The 21,514-nt window shown below is 37.0% G+C and overlaps 1 protein-coding gene across 1 annotated transcript; it reads left to right on the forward strand.

Annotated features, from left to right (window-relative positions):
* The first annotated feature begins 53 nt into the window (after positions 1-53).
* Positions 54-21,514, forward strand: pof1b (POF1B actin binding protein). The gene is made up of 13 exons (XM_087807498.1): positions 54-557; positions 4,480-4,545; positions 12,656-12,912; positions 13,647-13,674; positions 14,137-14,217; positions 14,295-14,387; positions 15,686-15,799; positions 16,758-16,910; positions 16,991-17,110; positions 18,164-18,304; positions 19,405-19,478; positions 19,558-19,670; positions 20,514-21,514. The coding sequence occupies exons 1-12, from the start codon at positions 210-212 to the stop codon at positions 19,655-19,657; spliced, it is 1,575 nt and encodes a 524-aa protein (XP_087663624.1). The 5' UTR covers positions 54-209; the 3' UTR covers positions 19,658-19,670; positions 20,514-21,514.

A 21,514-nucleotide genomic window follows, 5' to 3' on the forward strand; every position in this document is an offset into this window, starting at 1 on the left:
CATATTTGCACGCACATCCGCGCACCTCCCTCGGGCTCCGGCCTCCTCCCCCCAGACGTGACTCCTCGAACCGGACTTTCTTCTCACCTCCAGAAGGAAGTCAACCCGGCGCTGCTTCTTCGACGGAGCAGAAACTTTCATTCTCTCTCCGAGACTTAAAAAAAAAGTTGTTTCTGACAGCCTTTGGTTTTTGTTCCGAACCCGCCACCATGTCCGTCGAGACGAGCAGGAAAACGACGAGGACGAGCTACCGGACCGTGAACGTCGCGTCCCCGGAGCCGACGTCGACGACTACCACCAGCAGGACGCTGATCTCCGGCGGAACAGTGTCTCCGCTGCCGTACGCCACCGCCAACGGTTCGTACGAGACGGTCCGGTATCTGGTTCCGATGCAGCAGCAGCCCGTGCAGCAGCAGTCGTTCATGTTGATGCAGCAGCCGATGGTGCAGCAACAGATGGTGCAGCAGCAGATGATGCAGCCGGTTTACCTGCAGGCGATGCCGCACCTGAGCGTCAGCAGCCACGACTCCGACCTGATGTACCAGACGCGAAGCGCCGTGAGTCCCTGAACGCACCACCGACCTGTTACACCAGCTGCCATACTTTATTATCACTTTTAATTCCGCTTTTTATTATCACATTACAACAACTCAGATAAACATTTACTCATATACGTAAACAGTATTTAAAACTAGTTTACCTGGTTAAAGTTAGCAGAAACACTTAAACATGTTTGTTTATTCCAATTGAAATAAATTGACACGATTTTCGCATTGTTTTCGATTTGTTCTTAATCTACAAAACAACCCCCATGATAGGGGTTAGTGTCGCCAAAATAAAGCCAAAATGAACACTAAAACTAGCTTAAAAAAACAACAAGTCCACAGTTTAATGAGATTATTTAAATAAAAAAATAATGTAATTTTGTTTTGGCATATGTAAACAATCCCCTATATATTTTATCATTATGTTTGCATTTTAGGAAAAAAAAAAGTTAAGTTTTTAAACCAATATTAATATTCAAGTCAAGTGGAAACAAGCAAATCAGTATTTACACTTACAACTTCAAAGAGTGAAACAAAAAAACGTTTTGATAAACGTCCTTGGCAGATGAAAATTTGAATTGGAAGCCATTGTAAATTTTCGCTTTGGAACCTTCTGGGTTCTGGCAGTGCCGTCCGCAGTCTAGGAAACTAGTTGAACTAATACCTCCTGATCCGTTTTTACTTTACTATTATTTTGACAATGTTTTTGTATTGTTTGATATCTTACTGCCAACACCGGGTCATAGTTATAAATGTTGCTAAATTGTCACTGACTGGAATAACAAAAGGTAATTTATATCCAGGTTGTGATTCACCTTTTGTATTCTAGATAAAACACATTTTTGGTTTAATGAGGCTTCATAACAAGATAGATTGTGAAATGAATTTTGTATTATTTTTGGCCTTGGAGTGATATAATGAGGAAGTTATCTTCCATGTGTACTTTGACTTCGTCTTCTAGAAGGAATTCTGGCTTTGAAACGTGTCTAAAAAGGGTTTTAAATGAACAGCAATTGTTTCTAAATGAATGCATCACAGATTTTCACAGCAGGTTGAGAGACGACTATAGTGGCAAAGAAGTCGTAAACATGTCACTCATGTTGCATTATCTCATCGCACTTCACACTTGGGTTTGAATTCTCTCACCGTATGATGTGCTCATGTGAGTGGATGAAGTGGAGTCAGCAGAGGGAACTATGTCATCGTGTTTATAAATAACACATTTCTTTGAAGAAATATCAGGCTATACAGTTGTGGGTCAGATTTTGAGTCGACAGAAAGTACGTCACAGAACTAAAGAGCTGAAAAGACATATTTGCTGCTATTAAAAATGTAGTTTTCTGTCTTTTGATGATTTTATCTGACAGCATTAACATAGGAATTGTGCCTTTAGTTCCTTTTAGTTTCGAAAACTGGCCTATATCGTACATGTTAAACATTTGATTAGATTCAATATGACTTTATTGATCCCTTAGGAAAAATTTATTTTCCATTTCCAGTCACACCTCAACAGAAGAACACAATATAGAGAATATAAAGAACAATAGATTTACAATATCTGAGGAAAACATATTTATTTTCATTAAGGATTGTTAAATTGATTAATTGTGGACTCTGTCAACTGTGATACTCTGAGTTTTACCATTATTCTTGTAATTCAAGGGTTACTATTGTCATTTTATTCAATACTATCGGAGGGATATTCGTTTCTGAGCCTGACAGTAATGACAGCAATACAAAAAAACACCAGACAAAACATGAGAAACATGTTTTTTCTCAACACAATATAATCTCACTATTTATCAAATTAATGCCACTCCTAATCCTAAAATGTATTTTAGCCTCAACATTCCACAATCCAAATTATATAATGCGACTGTTAATGAACAAGGGATGAAAAAAGGATTATTACTTTATTTATTAAAATACTGAAATATGTTACTTTGTAATAACACTATACACCAAAGTAGAGGAATAAACTAAATGATTGGGTTAGTTATTGTAATTGTATCGAGTTAAACTGATAAAATAACAATGACCAAAATAACTATATAAAAACATTTGACATTTGTTTAAAAACATTTTTTTAATTGAGTTTAATAGAAAAAATACTGATATTGCGAATAAAAATAAGCAAAAAGTGGATAATAAAAGTCAAACTAAAGAGCAACTAAAGCCTGTGGAAACATGATTGAAAAGTCATTGGCAGCTACTGGTGAAGCAACTCTCAACACTGAATTAGAAAAACAGTTAATGCAAAACTCTGGCTCTTGACCAAAGAAATAAAAGCACAACATAAAATCTACAATCAAGAGTTTAATGATTTTAAACGTTGTTGTTTACCGGGGCCTCCTCCTCCTCCCTGACGGTTCTGCTCCACCTTGTTCTCTGAGGGTTGATCTCAGCGAGACACGCATTTGAAAAGAGAGAAAAACCTTTTCGATGACACACCTTAGATAGGTGCGGCTGCAGCATGACAGCAGTTTTGAGTAACGATTGAAAGCTAACGGTTAATCTTCGGTACGTGACTAAAAATGCTAAGCAAACGGCTTCCAGATCAAGAAATGTAAGAAAGCCGAAATTGCGCTTAAGGGGTTCACGAGTACGCCAGAGTCAAATACATTTGTTCGATGGCCAAAAGTTCACTTTGAGGTCAGGTTTACACATAAAAAGACGAGAATATTTTTCTTTTTGAACTTTATTCACTGTTTTACACGTTATAAACATTGTTAACCCCGAGACTTGGTCTTTAAAACTTTGCCCACAAACTCCTCCTTCTGATCTTCTACTTCAAGTTCAACAACTACTTTTATTCACACCTGACTGATCAACGTTTACCAAAACTCGAGGACAGTTCAGACTTGTGTCTTCTGCGGCCTCTCGGGTGAATTCCTGCGTCGTCATCGACACGTGAGCTTCACCTTTGTACCCTTTTGTCCACACGATGGTTCGAATCCCAGTCGGTGGTTTTGATCCAGTAGTGAGCGGTGACTCCGCCGGCAGAGGCGGGTCACGCCCAGTCTGACGGCGCTCAGGTGGGAACACCCTGATACTTACGCACACACATTCCATTTCTGCTGACTACACACTTGTGACAGTAACACCGCTGGAGTGCTGAGGACTTCTGTTTGTACTTGTAAGTGTTGATCCAGGACCGGTTGAAAGTCTGGGTTACATTCACGGACCGCCATTCAGATTAAAACGGTGAAAATAAACGACGTAGAGTTTGTGTTTCGATAATTATTCCTTCAGTTTACAGATTGAAAATTAAAAAAGCACATTTCAGACAGTAACAATCAATCACACAGAAATTATATACATTATTTTTCTTTCTGTCCCCGCAAACTATTTCCTCATGGACCGGTACCAGTACCCTGTACTGAAAAACACAAATTAGAATTTTTAAAAAGTTAAAATATTAGTAAGTAAGTAATTTTTATTTGTATAGCGCTTTTCCAGACCAGGGTCACAAAGCGCTTAAACAATCAAAACAATATTCAATAAAGTATATACTTTAAAGATCAAGATAAAACTGATAATATTAGGGTTGTTATCAGATATTGGTGTTGTTGTGAAGCTACAACTGGATCACGCGACTAGCTTTGCTTTTAAACTAGCAGACGACAGATAACTTGACTTAGTAACACACTTTATAGAATGAAAATACTCATATAAGTGACTGTGTGGATGAAAACACGTGTAAATGTTTCTATTTGAAACCTTGTTTAACATTGAAGGACTTGTAAATCCGCAATGCTAACGTCAATTATGGCTAAATCACAAGCTAAGTTTTAGCTTTTATTATTAGCGTACATGCTAAAAGTCACGGTGAAGCTATTCTCTTTGCATTTCCTGTTTAGAAACAAAGCAGTAAAAACACATATTGTGTTAATGTGCTGTCAAAATTTAACAGATTGTGTGTTTTTTCTTTCAGAGTGTGGGCGGGATGTCATCCGTGTTCAGCCAGTCGTCCAAGAGCCCAGAGCCCAGCCTGGCAGAGGTCGGACTTCACAAATACACAACACACACACACATGCACACACACACTGGTACAACATTGGGTCATTTCGCGAAACTAGTGACTTTTTTTTGTCCAGTCAATTTCAAGTGTTTTTAAAAAATTAAAAAATGTGTCAAAATGTATTTAAATGAATCAAAAGTTTGTAGGTCGTAAATGCAAAAGTTTTAACTACAATTTTACTTTATTTTGCACATTTTTTAAAAACCACTTAAAAAAAATTATTAAAAATATTCATTAAAAATCTCTATTTTTAAATATACATTTTCATGAATAATGATGCTCTTGATGCAAAATGAAAAAAAAAAATCTAAATTAAAACTCCTCGTTTCTGTCCACACTGCAACTTAACATACCACACAGTAACAGATAGCATGTTCTGGTACAAAGGGTGACGTCACAGACATCACTCAAACCCTTACAGGAGCCAAGGTTTCAAACAGTCGAGGGCCCACGCAGTTTGATTTATTTGCTCTTTTTGGTGGCTCGAAAGTAGTTAACTTTACTTCACCGCCCCATTACACATAATAGAAAGAAATTGATTCAATGAAGTTTTTATTTTTTACTGTAATTTAAAATGAAAATACATTTTTAACTGAATGGTTAACTTGCTAGCTTAGCAAGTGGCTAACAATGCTAGCTGCAGTCAGGCAACCCTGTGACACTTTGTTTCTTTGTATTCTTTAAAGATTAGAATATAAATTGTGTACATCTACAATGAAATAACAAACATAAAGATGATTCTATTAAAAACTGAGTGAATCCTGACTGTTAAGGGATATTAAAGATTCATCAGGTCATGTGTTTAAGATAACTTAATCGTCTTTTGTCCCGGATGATTCTTTTACAAAGATGGACCAGATTCATAGAATGACTCGCTTGATACACACAAATACTCATGATATAATATTCCAGTCAACGTACACGGAGGTTGTTGGTTTGCTTACACAGATGACAACTCAACAGTTTTTTTTGTAAACAGACATCAAGTTCAAGACATGTTCTCAAACACCCTGACAACTACACAAACACACAAAGTACACACAAGGAGCCCCTGTGTGTACTTTGACCTTTACACATCTCACAAAGTTGCATCAGAAGTCACACAAATGTATCACAACTATATTATATAAATAAAAAAAACACGTTGAATTCTTATATGCAAATTCACAACTACCTATTTGCACAACAACGAAAACAAGTTTGAGGAATTCTGGTTATGCCGAAGCTGTGTCTCGGAATGATGATGTAACACAAAAGTGAGACGTTTGCTCGCCGAGAGCAACAAGGAGTGAATACCTGACATCGTTTTGACAAATATGCCAAATACTTTTTAATTTTAAAACGTTTTTTTGGGGATTTTTTGTGGCTCAGTGTTGTGTCGAAGTGTTGTTTCTCTGGTCGTTCCCTTCTGTCACTCAGGGAAACTGAACGGGAAGTTGGACAAAAGCCTTGAATGTGTTTTGGTGAAAGTACAGTAATGTCTTTACTAGTGTGTGTGTGTGTGTGTGTGTGTGTGGCTGCACCCTCGGTAACAACAGCACTTTGTTCAGAAACTCTGGTGGCCTCGGCCGGGTGTGAATCAGGGCGTGTCTCCTCATTCCAGCGACTTCATTCTACAGAGCCATGAATGTTGCGTCAACAAAGGATTTGTGCGACAATTGACGACCCGTTTGACGACCCGTGAGAACCCTCGCCGGTTCACGTGTGGCGTCAGAAGCTAAAGATCACTTGTTAAAAAGGATTGTGCGTTTCTGGAGCGACAATTGAAGGTCGAAGATGATGATGCGTCGCTGTCGTGCTCAGTCTTGTTGCAGAGAAAATCATTAAGAGGTTCTTTTCTCTGACATGTTCTCGAGGTTTTTTGAGCTCAAGGATGTTACAAAAGACGGGTTTGTTCCGCAGACTTGAGAGCTTCTTCAGTGTCTCTCGGCCTCTCTTGTTAATGGTTGCTAAAGAGCACAAAGGTCAGGGCAGTTAAACCTTCGCGATGACACACACACACTTAGCTGTTGAACATGAACCACTGAGAGTCTCTACTCTTGGTGACAAACAGGGACGGTCTGCCCTTTTCTTAAAAGATCATGTGTGTTTTTAGTCCAATCCGGTTTAACATCCAGGTGCGTTTTATGATGACGCCCTCTTGACGCTACGCCGAGCCTGCGGAATTGCACCACCAGCTACTTCATCTGGAGTTGGTTTTGCTGGCACCGTGTCCACAAATTCCCGCGTCAACTCCCTGTGTCGTCTCTTGGGGTGCAAGAAAAACATTGATCAACTTAAATATCGCAATGTTTTATTCAAAATATTAATATTTAAAATCACTATATGGCTTAAAAAACATTTTTCTTTATTACATTTTTTTTAATCATTTTTTATAGTTCTTTTTTAATATGGTTTATATCTCAATGAAGTGTGTTTGAAACAAAATAACATCATTTTTTAAATTTACAATTAACATTCATAGTTTTTCGTTTTGTGATGCAATTAACTCTTGTGTTGTCTCTTGTGTTGTGTTTTTCACCTTGACCCAGACGACACAAGGGATACCTCGAACATATTTGTTTTTGGGCCCTCGGGTCACCTTGACCCTGAGATAACACGGGGGTTAAACATCTGGTTGCCGTATAAAAAAAAGATCACAGGTCACATGATGAATTGTGTAATATAATTATAAATAACATTTTCTACTATGAAAATAATCCCAACCTTTAGTCGATATCAGAGTATTCTGTGTTTTTTTTTTTTTTACAGTTATAGGCAAAATCTTTTGTTTATTTTAATGTAGCGACTAAAAACATCCAAATACCTCCCTGATGCTCGTCTTTAACGTCCATCTTGTATTGAAAATACTTAAAGTAATCCAAAATCCTGCGAGATCCCGTCGATGACTGAGGACAAGAGGATACAGTCGACTCCAGCTGCTTTTTAAAGATGATGTTTGGACATCGTTAGGTTTTAAAACGAATGAAAGCAGTGACTACTTCGTCAAGAGTCGTGTGGTCTGTATATTCTGAGAGAAACACCAGAGTCAAGTACTCGGACAGTACTACAAATATACAAATATCGTTCCTACAGTATGTTAATGTATGGTATTGTTGCAGTACAGTACATTATCACAATATATAATGATTCGTTTCATAAGATTCTTACCAATACACACCTCTAGTCGTCTCCGCCCACGGGTCATCAGAGAACCTATTCCTGGTACTAATTAGAAGGATCCTTCACTCGAGAACAAGAGGTGTACTCGGAAGTGTGCAGCGGCAGGTACGAACAAGCGGCACATGAGCGAATCCAAAATGAGGACGATTTTCTCTTGGTCTCGTGGCCCAAACGTTTTTTTCTTTCCCACGTACTTCACCTGAAATCACAGTCGGAATCTCTCGAGCGCTTGTTGGCGCACGTCAATCACCTGCAGGCTGCTTGTTTAGCAGCATCGAATGTTCCAGTTGCTACTTGTTGTTGCCCAAGTATAGTTTTAATCAAAATCTTTATGACTGAGTTTAATTTGATTCTGTGGTTTAAATTCCTTGCGTCAATCCAATAGGTGTGTGTGGGGGGGGGGGACTGTTTTTTAACATTTTCAACCATGTTATTGATGTTCAAATTAGCTATTTAATTCAAAGTTTTCAATACAAATTAAACAGTTTCTATGTCAATGAACATCAAAATAACGGAAGGCTATATGAAGGAAGAATTTGCCGAGTATATTTTATTACTTACCTCTTACGTGTGACATGTTAATGCGTTTAATTTTAAGTTTATAAAACTTTAAATAGTTGCACTTATATAAATGTTTATCTGGCTTTTAGTGCTGGTTAGATACAAATCATACATTCGATAACAGAAGCTTTGACGCTGCAGGTGAAGAACATGACTACGCAGCAGAAGAAGAGTCTGTGTGGACATTACTTGGTCGCACACACACACACACAGAAGCGCACACAATTGTGTGGTAACATGACTCCTTGGTTTTCTCTGTGGTTTCAGAGTTCGGCCTCACACACTGAACCACACACACACACAACTATTGAGTTTCAAGTCTCCATCGGTTCAACAGACGTCGACTGTTTCACCTGAAAATGCAACTGTGTGTGTGTGTGTGTGTTTGTGTGTGTGATAGTTCAACAACACGCCTGTGAGCGTCGACAACAATCCGAGTCAACAATATGTTCTTTCACATGTCAACAGAAGAGTCTTCATCTGAGTCTCTTGATGACGAGTGAAGTCAAAATGATCACGTGATGATCGCACCAGTGCAGAAAGTCCACTAGGGGGCGTGCTATAAAAAAAGATGAGAAAATGATAAAGACTTTTGTCAGGATATGATAAAACAATTGTTTTAACTTGACCATGGGAGAAACTGCTGGATCTGTTGAAGCATTATTCAGTTTTTAGCAACGATGCTAGCTAGCATTAGCATAGGTTGCAGGAAATGTTACGACTCACCTGGAGGAGTTTGACTCCTGATGCGTGAATTTTTATCCGTTTGTTCGAGGTGTTCGGCTTCTCTTGCTCTCTTGTCACAGGTATGTGAGAACAAGAGTCGTCTCAACCTCGCCATCTGCTGGTGGTCAGGTGTTCATGACACGGACGCACCAATCGTGGCCAGTCATTGACTTGTGTATTGTTGAATTTGTTTTCAAATATCTCCACTGGCAACAATCTGGGGAAACGGTACGTATCGCGATACAGGGGCAACAATACCATATATTACCATAGTGTAGTAACAAGGATAGATTTGTAGTATTGTCGAGTACTTGACTCTGGTGTTGCAGATTTACAAACCACATGACTCTTGACGAACTGCTTTCATTTGTTTTCAAACCAAAATACGACCAAACGTCAGCTTTAAAAACTACTGGAGTCAGCTGTATCCTCTTGTCCTCAGCCATGGCCGGAATGACTAGCTGCCATCTAGCTAACAAAATTTTCATTGCAACACAAAAATGAAAAAACAAACAAACATTGTGACCAATTCCATGTTAATTGTAAATTTAAAACAAATGTATTTTATACACACTTTATTAACATTAACAATAAAAGAACTATGATACAATACAAAATATGATTGAATATCGATAGAGTATTGTGAATTTTATTGTATATATTAAGATTTAACGTTTATTGTCATAGGTACTACATACCATGAAATTCTTACTTTGTAAGAAACAAAAGTGCACAGTAAAAATAAACCTATATATATCTATATATATAAATAACTATATATACATTTGAAAGAATAAAAATCTAAAAAAAAACTAAAAAAACAGAGCAACAAAAGTACAAGTAGTGCAAATAGTGCATGAGGTAATATTAGCTTAGATATTTAAGTGTATCGATATTTTCTTCATAAAATAATAATAATATAAATGTTAATTGTAAATAAAAAATAGTTATTTTATTTGACACAAACGGTATTGAAATATAAACCGTAAAATAGATACAAAATAAAGTATGATTTTCTTAATCAATACATTGCAGTTGAATATTGATACAGTATTTTTTAAATCAATCAGTATTTTCTCACAACCCTACTAGTCTTTACTTTTGTGGTATAATTTGTTTGGTTTTTAATTTGGTTGTGTGTTCTTGAAGACTGATTTGTACATCTGTCAGTGAAACAAACTTTTCATTAAAGCGACGAGTGAGTTCTTGCTGCAGGCGTCACTGAAGGCCTGGCCTCCTTTAGCTCCGCCCTCTTCTCCTCCAGTTCAAATTTGTTCGTCGTCAGGTGAAAACAAGTTGATTCTTCTGATCGTCCTCACTTATCCATGCAGGAATGTTTAGCATGCGCACACACCCACTGAAGCACACACCCACACCGACAGATAACGTGTGTGTATGTATGTGTGTGTGTGTGTGTGTGTGTGTGTGTGTGTGTAATCTTCATTCACTTTTTTAAACACATTATTTCCACCTTAAAGGTCTTTTTACAAAAACAACTTTGTTTGTCCCTGATGTCACACCTTTTAACTAGTCGTGCAGCATTCTGGTACAATGTTTTGTAACGGCTAGTTGGTGTAAATAATGAAGATTTATGTTTGGATTGACAGAATAATGACTGCGTGTAAACACACTGGCAGCGTGACGAGTGTTTCTAGAGAAAAGAGCGGCTGGTAACTGGTTATGCAACGATGGTGTGACACTGATAAGATGACAGGTGTGTGTGTGTGTGTGTGCGTGCATTAAATCTGACAAGTGTGTGTGAAAGTGAGACGTCTCTGTGACTTGGTTTATAGAAGCCAACATCTGCCGGTTCAGAGCTGGCATCAGTGGTTGAAAAAAGAAAATCATCTTGAAGTAATGAAAGAAGAATTTGACGATCGAAAGGAAGAATCCTCTGAGATTTACGATCGCCGTGGTTGTTTTATCTTGTTGTTTTGTCGAGTGTTCAGGTGTGACCTGAATACTTAACGTCACATGTGTCAGCACGGGGGCCAGATTCGGCCAAGTCATGTCATGAAGCCTGCAAAATACTTATTTTTTTCTCAAACTATTATTAATAGATTTTCTAGAATAGGTGTGAAGGCACAACAGTTTGCCAAAATAATCATTTTCATATGAAACAAAGAAGAAATTGGCAGAAGAAACCTGAAATAACTGTGAACTGAAATGAAGTTAACAATATTTTCTCCCTTCTAATGATAAAAACAGACGCATAGACTTTAATCCAGAAGAATAAACACTGAATTGTGATTTTAAAATGACTTTAATGACCAATATTGTGACCTACTGAGATCAGAGTGGTCAAAGAGGCAGTTTTATAGGAATACATTTAAGATGAATGTAATGTAACAAAGGAAAGTGGATCAGTTTGGTGTTGAAGGGAAATATTTATCTATTTTTTATTAACCTAATATGACAAATAGTTGTATTGTTTTCCTTTCTGATGCTTCTAGAATTATATTTATATTATTTACTTTAATTAAATGTTTGGCGCACCACTTACACAACATTTTAAAAAACTATTTCCCCATGAGAAAACATGGAAATATAATCAATATGTTGATTTGCATTTTATTATACATCATAATTGGTAACAAAAAGCATTAATTTAAGTTAAAAAAAAAACACTCTTCAAGTCTCTACGATGTCCCTGAATGTTCAACAACAATATAAAATCCAAACCAGAATCCAAGATAATGTGTCCTTCAGGGCCACCATACTTTTCTTGCTAAAATGACGATTTCTATCCATAAGTTAAAGGCAACCTGGGCCCCCTCAAATAAATGTTGTGCCCCCTCAAACCAGGCCCGGTCTAGGCAGGGGCAAGAGGGGGCCTGGCACAATGCCCCCTCAAGATTTGTGGCTGCCCCCTCATACATGCCTGTCTAGACCCGGCCCTGAGTAAAACCATATTTTTTAGTGCTTACAGTCTGTTGTGAGGGTCCATCAAGCTAAAAAAGTATAAATTAAAACGAATAAATGAAGTTAAAAATGTGAACATTTGTATTGTATCTTTTTTTAATTGTATTTCTCACATAAAAGCAATTTTATTTTACCAAATGTTTTTTATTGTCACTTAAATCATTTTAAGGGGAAATGAATACTCACAAAAAATGCCAAAACGGGAAAAAAAATCGTTCTTAATCTATAATCATATTTAGAGAGTATTTATGAATAATACAAATAAAGTACAAAATAATATTGTTCGTTTCTATATTACCTTTGACTGTATTTATGTGTCCCTCATGTAGTCAAAGGGCCACATGTGGTCTTTTCTATAGTTGCTCTGAGCTGTAGGGTTAAGCTAGCCGAGCGCTAACACTGTAGCGCTGTGTAAAGTAAAGTGTATATATATATATATTATAAATATATACAGTACATATACATGCTGTATATTGACATTTTCTTTGCACTATAAATGATGTAAAACTACCGTTTTTCTGTAGCTGTCTTTTTATTTGAAACCATTTCATTATTGTTATTTGAATTATTATTATTTATTAATAATTATTAACTATTAAAAAAAGTGATGTGTATTTTTAATGTATATATTTTTTAGGATTTTCTTAATTTACCTTTTTACAAACAATCTCACGGTGGCTCCTATGTTGTTGTAAAACTGTGTGGTTTGTTCCTTCAGGACGAGGATGAAGAGGAGGAAGAGGAGGAAGAGGAGGAGGTGGAGGTCGTAGAGACGGAGATCATCAACACCATCCAGCAGAAGCCGCCGCCGGCGATCGGGAGGATCACCAGGACGGAGGTGAGGACGGAGTGCAGCGCTCCCGAGCCCGCCAAGATGGACACGCGCTACTTCGGCGAGCTGCTGGCCGACGTCTACAGAAAGAACGTCGACATCCACTCGTGCATCTACGAGAACGTGTCCAGGATCCAAGGGAAGTGAGTGTCACGCATCCTCCGGCCACGTTCCACTTTAGAGTTTTCTAACGTGTTGATTTCAATGTATTCCCTTTTTTTATTTCTTATTTTTTTCACTTTTGTTAAACAAATCAGGAGATTATTTATAAAAAAGAGAACAATAATGAAAGTTTAACATGTATGTTTAACAAACATGAAGTAGAAAAAACACAAATGGAACACAGCCAACATCAACGGTGTTTTAACTTGAGTTTTCAAGTTGGATACTTTTAATGTAAAATATAAGAAGATAATAACTCAGATGTGCTTCACTGTGGACTAGCATGAAAAATAAATAGCAAAAAAGTGTCCTACTTATGTTCTTAGCTCAAATGAGATGAGGAAAAATATTAATTTAAAACGTCTTTATTTATATTTAATGATATTTCTGTTGATTCAGTTGATTGACAGTTGACTTATATTTGTCTGACCTCATTCTCAGATTACACTCCTGACCAAATTATTAATGTTTTTTGCAGTTTTATAAACTTATCCAACAAATAATTGATATATAATATTTTGATAAAGGTTGCCATTTTAAGTAAATTATCAAAATTCTTACTAATTAAAAATAAATCCACTTAATTCTTATTTACATCTTATATTTTTACACAGTGTTATTTCTAAGAGGTCTAAAGTATTGCAGATTCAACATTATCATGTTTCAAATATACATTATTTAACTATTTTGAGTAAAATTGTCATTTGTTTTTCAGCAAAAATCTGGATTCAAAAGACTACAAGGTGAGAAAAATATTCAGAACTTTAAGTGTGTGTTTGTCTTTGGAACTGTTGCCGGAATATTTTTATGTAAATAAAAAAAAATGTTTATAATAATTTACTTTTAATTATTTTTGGGTAAAAAGTACAAAACCATAATAATAAAATATAATAATAATAATAAAAAAGTGTAATTTTTTTTACATAGAAAATAATCAATGAATTAAATTTCTTTAAACAAAGTGTTAATGGAAATGTAAGAAACAAATAAATTGGATGTATATTTGTAAGTAGTACTGATGTGTGTGAATTACAAAAAATGCAGAATGAAATTAAGAAAATGCAACAATAGATCAATTAAAATGATTAATAATGAGAGATTTTGAGAGTTAAACAGTAAAAAATGAAGAATATACTAACAAAATATTGACAAGTGTCCTTCACCAGTTTCAGAAAAACAGCTGAATTGTGTATTTACCTGCTCAGGTGCAGCGAGACGAGGTGGAGGCTCTGATCCCCAAAGGAGCCACTGAACTCACCAAGCAACAGATCCGCTACCTGCTGCAGGTGAGTCGACGCCCTCCGATACACTCGAAACTGCTGCCGTGAATTCACGTTAAAGTCCGTCTGTTGTCGTGCCGCAGACTCGCCTGACCGCCGACAAGAGCATGCGTCTGCTGCTCTCCACCTTCAGCAGCCTGAGGGAGGAGCTGATGCACATGTCCGAGGACCTGCGCGTGAGTCCAGCAACGACTGTGGAAAACAGGACTTTGAGGCTTTTAGGATACAAGCGAAAAAACAGAGAGTAAATGTGACGATTTGAGATTGAAAAAAAACAACAAAGTACAGTTAAAGTGGCTGAGATGTTGTTGGAATGATTAAAAAATACCTAAACTAGAAAACCTGGAGAATCCAACAGAGCCAGGGAGAGGATCAGGAGCTCTTTGTGGTTCTCAAGCTTGGAGAAGCTGATCCTCATCAGTTGTCAAAGGAGCTAAATCAGTTTTAAATCTTTTTGATCTTAAATGAAATTTATATAATATTTTTTAAGCTGATTTCTTTCTTTCTTTCTTTCTGGTTGAATCTATTTGTTTTTATGTACACTTTTTTCTGTCTAGATCCATTTTTCTTAAAAGATTGAAAACATATATATTTTTTAAATCCAAATTACATGGTTTAAAAACTTTTCTTTTTTTTTTCTTTTTAACCCTTGTGTTGAATCTGGGTCGAGGTAAACAACCTCTCTGGATTCCATAAATACATATGCAGTGGTGGAGGTCGTTCACCTCGACCCAGAGACAACACAAGGGATACCACAAACACATTTGTTTTCGAGCCTTCGGGTCACCTTGACCCTGAGATAACAAAAGGGATACCACAAACACATTTGTTTTCGGGCCTTTAGGTCACCTTGATCCAGTGACAACACAGGGGACACCACAAACACATTTGTTTTCAGGATTGCGGGTCACCTTGACCCAGAGACAACACAAGGGATACCGCAAACACATTTATTTTCTGGACTTTTGGTCCCCTTGACCCAGAGGCAACACGAGGGATATCGCAAACACATTTATTTTTGGGACTTTGGATCACTTTGACCCTGATACAACACAAGGGATACCACAAACACATTTGGTTGGCAACCAGCAGCAAAGAATGCTTCTGTCACATTAACAGCCGAGTGAACAGAGTTGATTCTCTCTCTGCAACAGGAAATGAACGTGTCATACAAACACATCCAGACATGAACATCTTTTCAGGATTTCGCAGAGAGAAGAATTCTTCTTCTTCCGCCTCTTAAACTAATTGGGCCACGGGGAGGGGAAGCTGGAATTTGTCCAAGCTACCCGGGGCGAGAGGCTTGGGCATCATAAATCTTGAGCGCACACATATCCATACTCACCGACAGAGGGTTTAGAACGACCGAATAAACTTCTGTATGTTTACATATAATGACTGAGTGATGACTGATGAGTTTTGCAAAAGTCACGTGACCTTCAAGCAGGTGTTGACGCTCAGGTGTGTGTTCCAGCGGCTGGAGGGCGAGAAGGAGTCCCTGGAGCGAGACCTGAGCTTCAAGGCCGACCAGGCGCGACAGTACGACAGCCTCCTGGAGGCCGTGAGGGAGAACAACCGACAGCTGCAGGTGAGGCTGGACTGTCACACTGTTTGCTGACGATACACTGATGTGCAGTCGAGCTTTAGAGCCGAAGAAATGAAAGACGAGGGAGTTTTAAACAGTTTAAAGTTTGGGTAAGATATACAGGAGGCGAAGAAGAGAGTGCAGACGGGGTGGTCCGAGCAGAGTGGAAGTAAAACCATGGTTTTATTTCATTTTATTTTTTATTTAAAACAAATACAGCTCTTGATTATCATCACTTAACACTTATTTTTTTATTTTAATTCACTCTTGAAAACAACCGAAGCCATTTTAATTTATATTTAAATGAGGCGCTAACAAGTAATTTAATATTTTATACATCTTTACTATGGTATTAAAATATAATTAATCGTTTATTTTCTGATTTCAGGTTGTTTTATATATAAAAAAACATAAAGTAAAAATACATTTTCTTAGCATTTATATCTACTTTTTGTTCCATTTCATAGTATGTTCTTATTTCTATTTATTTAAAGTTATTTCTTATGTTGTTATACCTCAAATGTACTTATTAATATCATTATAACATAACAATTAAAACTAATAGTAAGTAAGTAATTTTTATTTGTATAGCGCTTTTCCAGACCAGGGTCACAAAGCGCTTAAACAATTAAAACAATATTCAATAAAGTATATACTTTAAAGGGCAATAGAGATATTTAAGTAACTCATTGAATTGTCAGTATGTGATCAGATGTCTTGATACATATTAAAAAATATGTTTAATCATAATAAATAAATAAGTTTAATATGAGTATATTTATTTATTTAAAAATGTGTCACTTTTTGCATTTAAATGTATTTAATTAATTTAATCAAGTACACATCATGTTTTATTTAAATTAAAAATCTTCATAAAATTTGCTTTAATAATACAAATATATGTGTTGTTTCAGTATATGTAGTTCTTTTGTATCTCAAACCAACTCCCGGTTCTGCTCAGATCTCTCTGAAGGAAACCACGTCGACCCAGAGGTCCCTGGAGACTCAGCTCACGAGCTCCCGCTCCGACGACTCCGGCCGAGAGTTCCGCCTGAAGGAGCTGGAGGGACGGATCCGGACCCTGGAGAAGGAGAACGAGATGCTGCGGCAGAAGGTGACGACGACCTCCTTCAGAACCGACCCCCCGAGAAGCTAAAAAAAGTTAAATCTGTCGTGTTTTTTTTTCTGCTCCAGAACGCGGGTCAGGCCAGCAGCTCCAGCCTGCACATCAAGACGGAGGAGCTGTCGCGCCAGTACAAGGACCAGCTGGAGGCCATGAGGCGGGAGAAGGACCAGGAGATCCAGAAGCTGCGGGTCAGTTCCTCATAACGCCTCATGTACTTAGAGGTCGTACGCAGAAAAAGACATCGAAGTTCATATGTATCAATAATGAAAAGAGCGTTAAAAAGGTCACTAGTCATGTTGAGATGTTCACATCAGAGTTACATTAACCATCAATATTGATTAAAAATTAACTAAAAATTAACTTTTAGTAGTTACACGAGCGGATATTAAATGATTCACAAACTTATAAATATGTAACGGATTATCTTTCTTTATTTAGACAACATCGATCGTTTTATACTGAATATTTTTATCCGCTATTCAGAAAAATGTAAAGGAAATATGAGCTTTTTTCTTTATAATATAACAAACAAAATGATCAGCGTCTGATGCTTCAAGTCTTTCTCTACGAGAGTCACAGACGTTCTTGTGGAACAACATCACGTCTGTTTTTATCAAAGTGAAGCTTCAGAATGAAAGCGTCTGAAGCTGGTTATCTCGTGTGATCACGTGATCATAGTGATCTCCTTGAAAAACACACTAATAAATACACCATCACATGATTTGTTAATTTTTAACTGGTAAACAAAACCTTTTTTTGTATAAATGTAAGAAGAATTTGTGCGTGTGATCCATGTAAAACTGTTTTAAATTAATGAGTATAAACTGTTAATCCAGTTTAAATACATGTTTAATTTTTTTTTTTTATGATCACAGAGAGAAAAATCATAGACTCTGGTTCATTTAAATATGATTTAAATATGTAAATTAGGGCGTGGAAAGGGACGAACAAGTCTGAGATCAGTTCCACGTTGATTGTGATGAACGAAGTACAAGTGCTTGTATTTGTGTGCACAGATTCATGCGTCTGAATATTTGTGTACCTGCATCATTTTCTGGATTTGACTGTTTTTTTAGTAGGAAATCCAAAAAGGGGGCGTGGTTTTGACATTAAGTGGGCGTGGTTTAGGTTTGAAAAGGCATGTAGAAAACTGTCAAATTCAGTTGACAAAAAGTATTAGGAGTGTTTCTATCTCCTGGAGTTTTTTTTCCTGACCTGAGGTCACGCTCTGGTCTCCACAGACTCAGATCACCAAGATCACCACTGAAGTCCACACCAGCCACTCGTCGTCCTCGTCCTCCGAGAAAACTCTGCAGCTGAAGATCTCCGAGCTCTTAGCCATGTTGGACCAGCGGCAGACGACCATCAGCCGCCAGGAGGAGGTCAGACGCGCAACTACACACGCAACAACACACGCAACTACACACACGCAACTGCACACGCAACTACACACGCAACTGCACACGCAACTGCACACGCAACTGCACACGCAACTGCACACGCAACTATACACGCAACTGCACACGCAACTATACACGCAACTGCACACGCAACTGCACACGCAACTGCACACGCAAAGGCACACGCAACTGCACACGCAACTGCACACGCAACTGCACACGCAACTGCACACGCAACTACACACGCAACTGCACACGCAACTAAACACGGCTATTGAAAAAGATATGACAGTCACTTTTCAAATTTTTTTTTTTTTTGCTTTTCGATCAAAGGTTGCAACCTTTTTTTTTAAGAGGCAGAAACCTGGAGCAGAACCAGATTAGGTTTGCACAGCCTCTTGCTTTGACCGACTGGACTAAAATCCAATTAATTGTGAATTAAATAACAATTAACAAAGATTTAACAATAAACAAATAATTATTTTTTTAAGTTACAAAATTAAGTGATTTGTTATATTTTTAATTGTGTTGTAATAAAATTACTTTTGTGTTATTTACTACAGTGTTTATTATTGTATTTATATTTTATGAAAATGTATTTTCTTCTATATTTATTTTTGTTTTGAAAAAAAACAACATTTTTACCAAGTTAGATTTTACTTTGATATATTTGAAACATATATTTGTATATTGTTTTTAAGATTTAATCTACATTTAAATCATAATTTTTAGATAATAAAAGATAAACCTTTAACTCTCACCACACGTTAAATATAGGAAAATATTAACCAAACAGTGAATATGTAAAAAAAAAAGGAAGTAAAAAGTAAAATAAAATGATATTAAAATAATATACAATTAGTGGTTTTATCTTTGACATCATTTTATTTTATCTGATGTCAGCAAAAGAGAAAAGTCTTGAGTCGCACGAGAAGAGCAACATTCAGGTCACATTCTGACAGGAAGTCGGTAAATCAAACCCGAGAATGTTTCAACCTCGACGAGTCGAAACACAAACCTTCACCGACGCTAACTCAAACCAGACGCCTCGCTAACCTTTGACCCTTCGCTCGGACCCGCAGGAGATCCGGAAGCTGATGATGGAGAAGAACAGCAGCAGCAACAAGAACGTCACGAAGACCGTCATCACCAAGAGGTTCGGACTCTCGTCTCTTTGTTTACTGTGTTACGTTAAAATACGCTTGTGTTGATGAGAAACATGTGTCTCTCTGAAGGTACAGGAACCAGTACCCCATCCTGGGCCTGCTGGGCGACGACTACCAGACGACCTCGTCCGTCAACGAAGCGAGGACCTACACCGTCGAGAGCACCTGAGATCCTCCAGCAGGTAGAACCTGCCGCTTCTGACCGGAACCCTGACCTCAGATCAGCCTCTTGGCTTTGTCGCTGTTGTGTTACATTTCACAGCAGGACCAAGAATCTGACCCAGAGTCAGAAAAATTTGATTTGTCTCCCGATTAGTTGAAAATAGATACAAATATAGGTTAATGTTCACTAGGAGAAATTAACTTTTAATAGGATTAACAAAAACATTTACTCACATTGTTATTCTGTAGTTTTTTTTGTACTTATACTTAGTTTTGCTATAAGTCAGGCATATAATGAGTAAAAAAAACAAACAAAAAACAATTTAAAAGTTGTTTTTCTTACTGATTTTAGGCGTTCTATGTTAAAATTGTTAATTTTAAAATTGTTAAATTGAATTGATATTTTCTGCTCCTGCTTTGTTACAAAGAAAATGTAAATGTTTCTGCTACTTTAATTTAGATTTTAGAGTATTGTTGCCACGATTATAGCACCATTTTTTGGCAAGTGATTTAATTTAGAAAATGTATTTTTGAATAATTGGAATTATAATTTCAAGCTCATATTCATTATGAAAATAATAATAATAGAAATAATAATAATAATAATAATACATCGTATTTTTTAAATTTGATTATTCAATAAACGCAATTTTAAACTATTATTTTAAATGCTTAAATTGATTAAAATCGTCATAAAATTGAAAAAAGAAAAGTTCCAATGTTTGAAACGTTAAATACACCAACTGATAAACTGCCATCAATCTGTCAGAACAGCGCCTCGGTGTGGTTAAATGGTGGTAGCGCAACCTTTTTTTTCATGTACAGAAATGGTCATGAGTAACATCACATGTTCTCCTCGACAGGTTCTGACCGACGTGAAGATCTGGACACACTCCCCCCCCCTCCCCCTCCCTAAAGCATGTCTCCTCCCCCCTCATGACTGGTATGGTGGTGGTTCAAATCCCTCTGTCTCTCTCGTCCCCGATGAAATCTTTGGCCAAATTTTGGGCTTTTTTATTAAGTTAAAATCATTAAAAAATATAAATAAATCTGAAGAAGGTGTTAATCGCAAACTTTCACTTTCCTTTTATATTTTAAATAAAATGTTTCTTAAAAACCTCTTGTTAAACTGTCATCACAACACAAAGAACGTACAAAACACTTTTATTTTTTTAGTGAACAACACAAACTTACACACTAAATACCTGTGTACATTTTTGTGTTTGTTTTCCACCGATGTCTGCTGAGTCCAGTCACACACTCGTGTTGAAACGACTCGTCCCGTGACTCGACTCAGAAGAAATACACAATCCTAGTGTAGGAATGTAAATCAACTTTAAGTATAGACACTATAATGACACGACATGAACGCACACTCGCTTCAAAAGGCGACACAACGTGTCTCAACACACTCTTAAGACCGTTCTGATCGAAATAAACAAATAGGAAAAACAACACAATCGACACTAGATACCGTGTGATAAAACCGACTACACAAAGGTTGTCGGACACTAGCTGGACGAGTCGCCAGGCTAGCCAGGGGACGAGGGAGTGGATTTGTTGTAAATATTTAAATAGTTTAAATCGACGGTTGTTTTGTTTCGCGGTGGACGTCGACGAACTTTGCTTCTGTGTTCAGAGCGGGACGAGGAAGTGCATGTTGCTGTTAAATCTGGATTTATTTTGGGAAGTTTTTAAGGAATGTTGTCGAGACTGTTGTACGACTAAAAAAACAACAAAAAAACACGATGTTTACTGTATCCATGGTTTTGTGTTGTTCTAGCTTTTTATTTTTATTTTTTAAATGATCTGTAGAAGCTGCACAAGTTTTCTTCCTGGAAAATAAACTGGTTCTAGTTTCAGA

The sequence above is a fragment of the Callionymus lyra genome, chromosome 14 (assembly GCF_982586985.1).
Source record: "Callionymus lyra chromosome 14, fCalLyr1.hap1.1, whole genome shotgun sequence".
Taxonomy (NCBI): domain Eukaryota; kingdom Metazoa; phylum Chordata; class Actinopteri; order Syngnathiformes; family Callionymidae; genus Callionymus; species Callionymus lyra.

What these genes read in the sequence shown, in the direction of transcription:
- pof1b (XM_087807498.1), top strand. Translation starts at nt 210, where the DNA reads ATGTCCGTCGAGACGAGCAGGAAAACGACGAGGACGAGCTACCGGACC. An exon ending in AGGAGATCCAGAAGCTGCGG is followed by an intron (nt 17,111 to 18,163) that starts GTCAGTTCCTCA and finishes TGGTCTCCACAG; the next exon opens with ACTCAGATCACCAAGATCAC. An exon ending in CCATCAGCCGCCAGGAGGAG is followed by an intron (nt 18,305 to 19,404) that starts GTCAGACGCGCA and finishes TCGGACCCGCAG; the next exon opens with GAGATCCGGAAGCTGATGAT.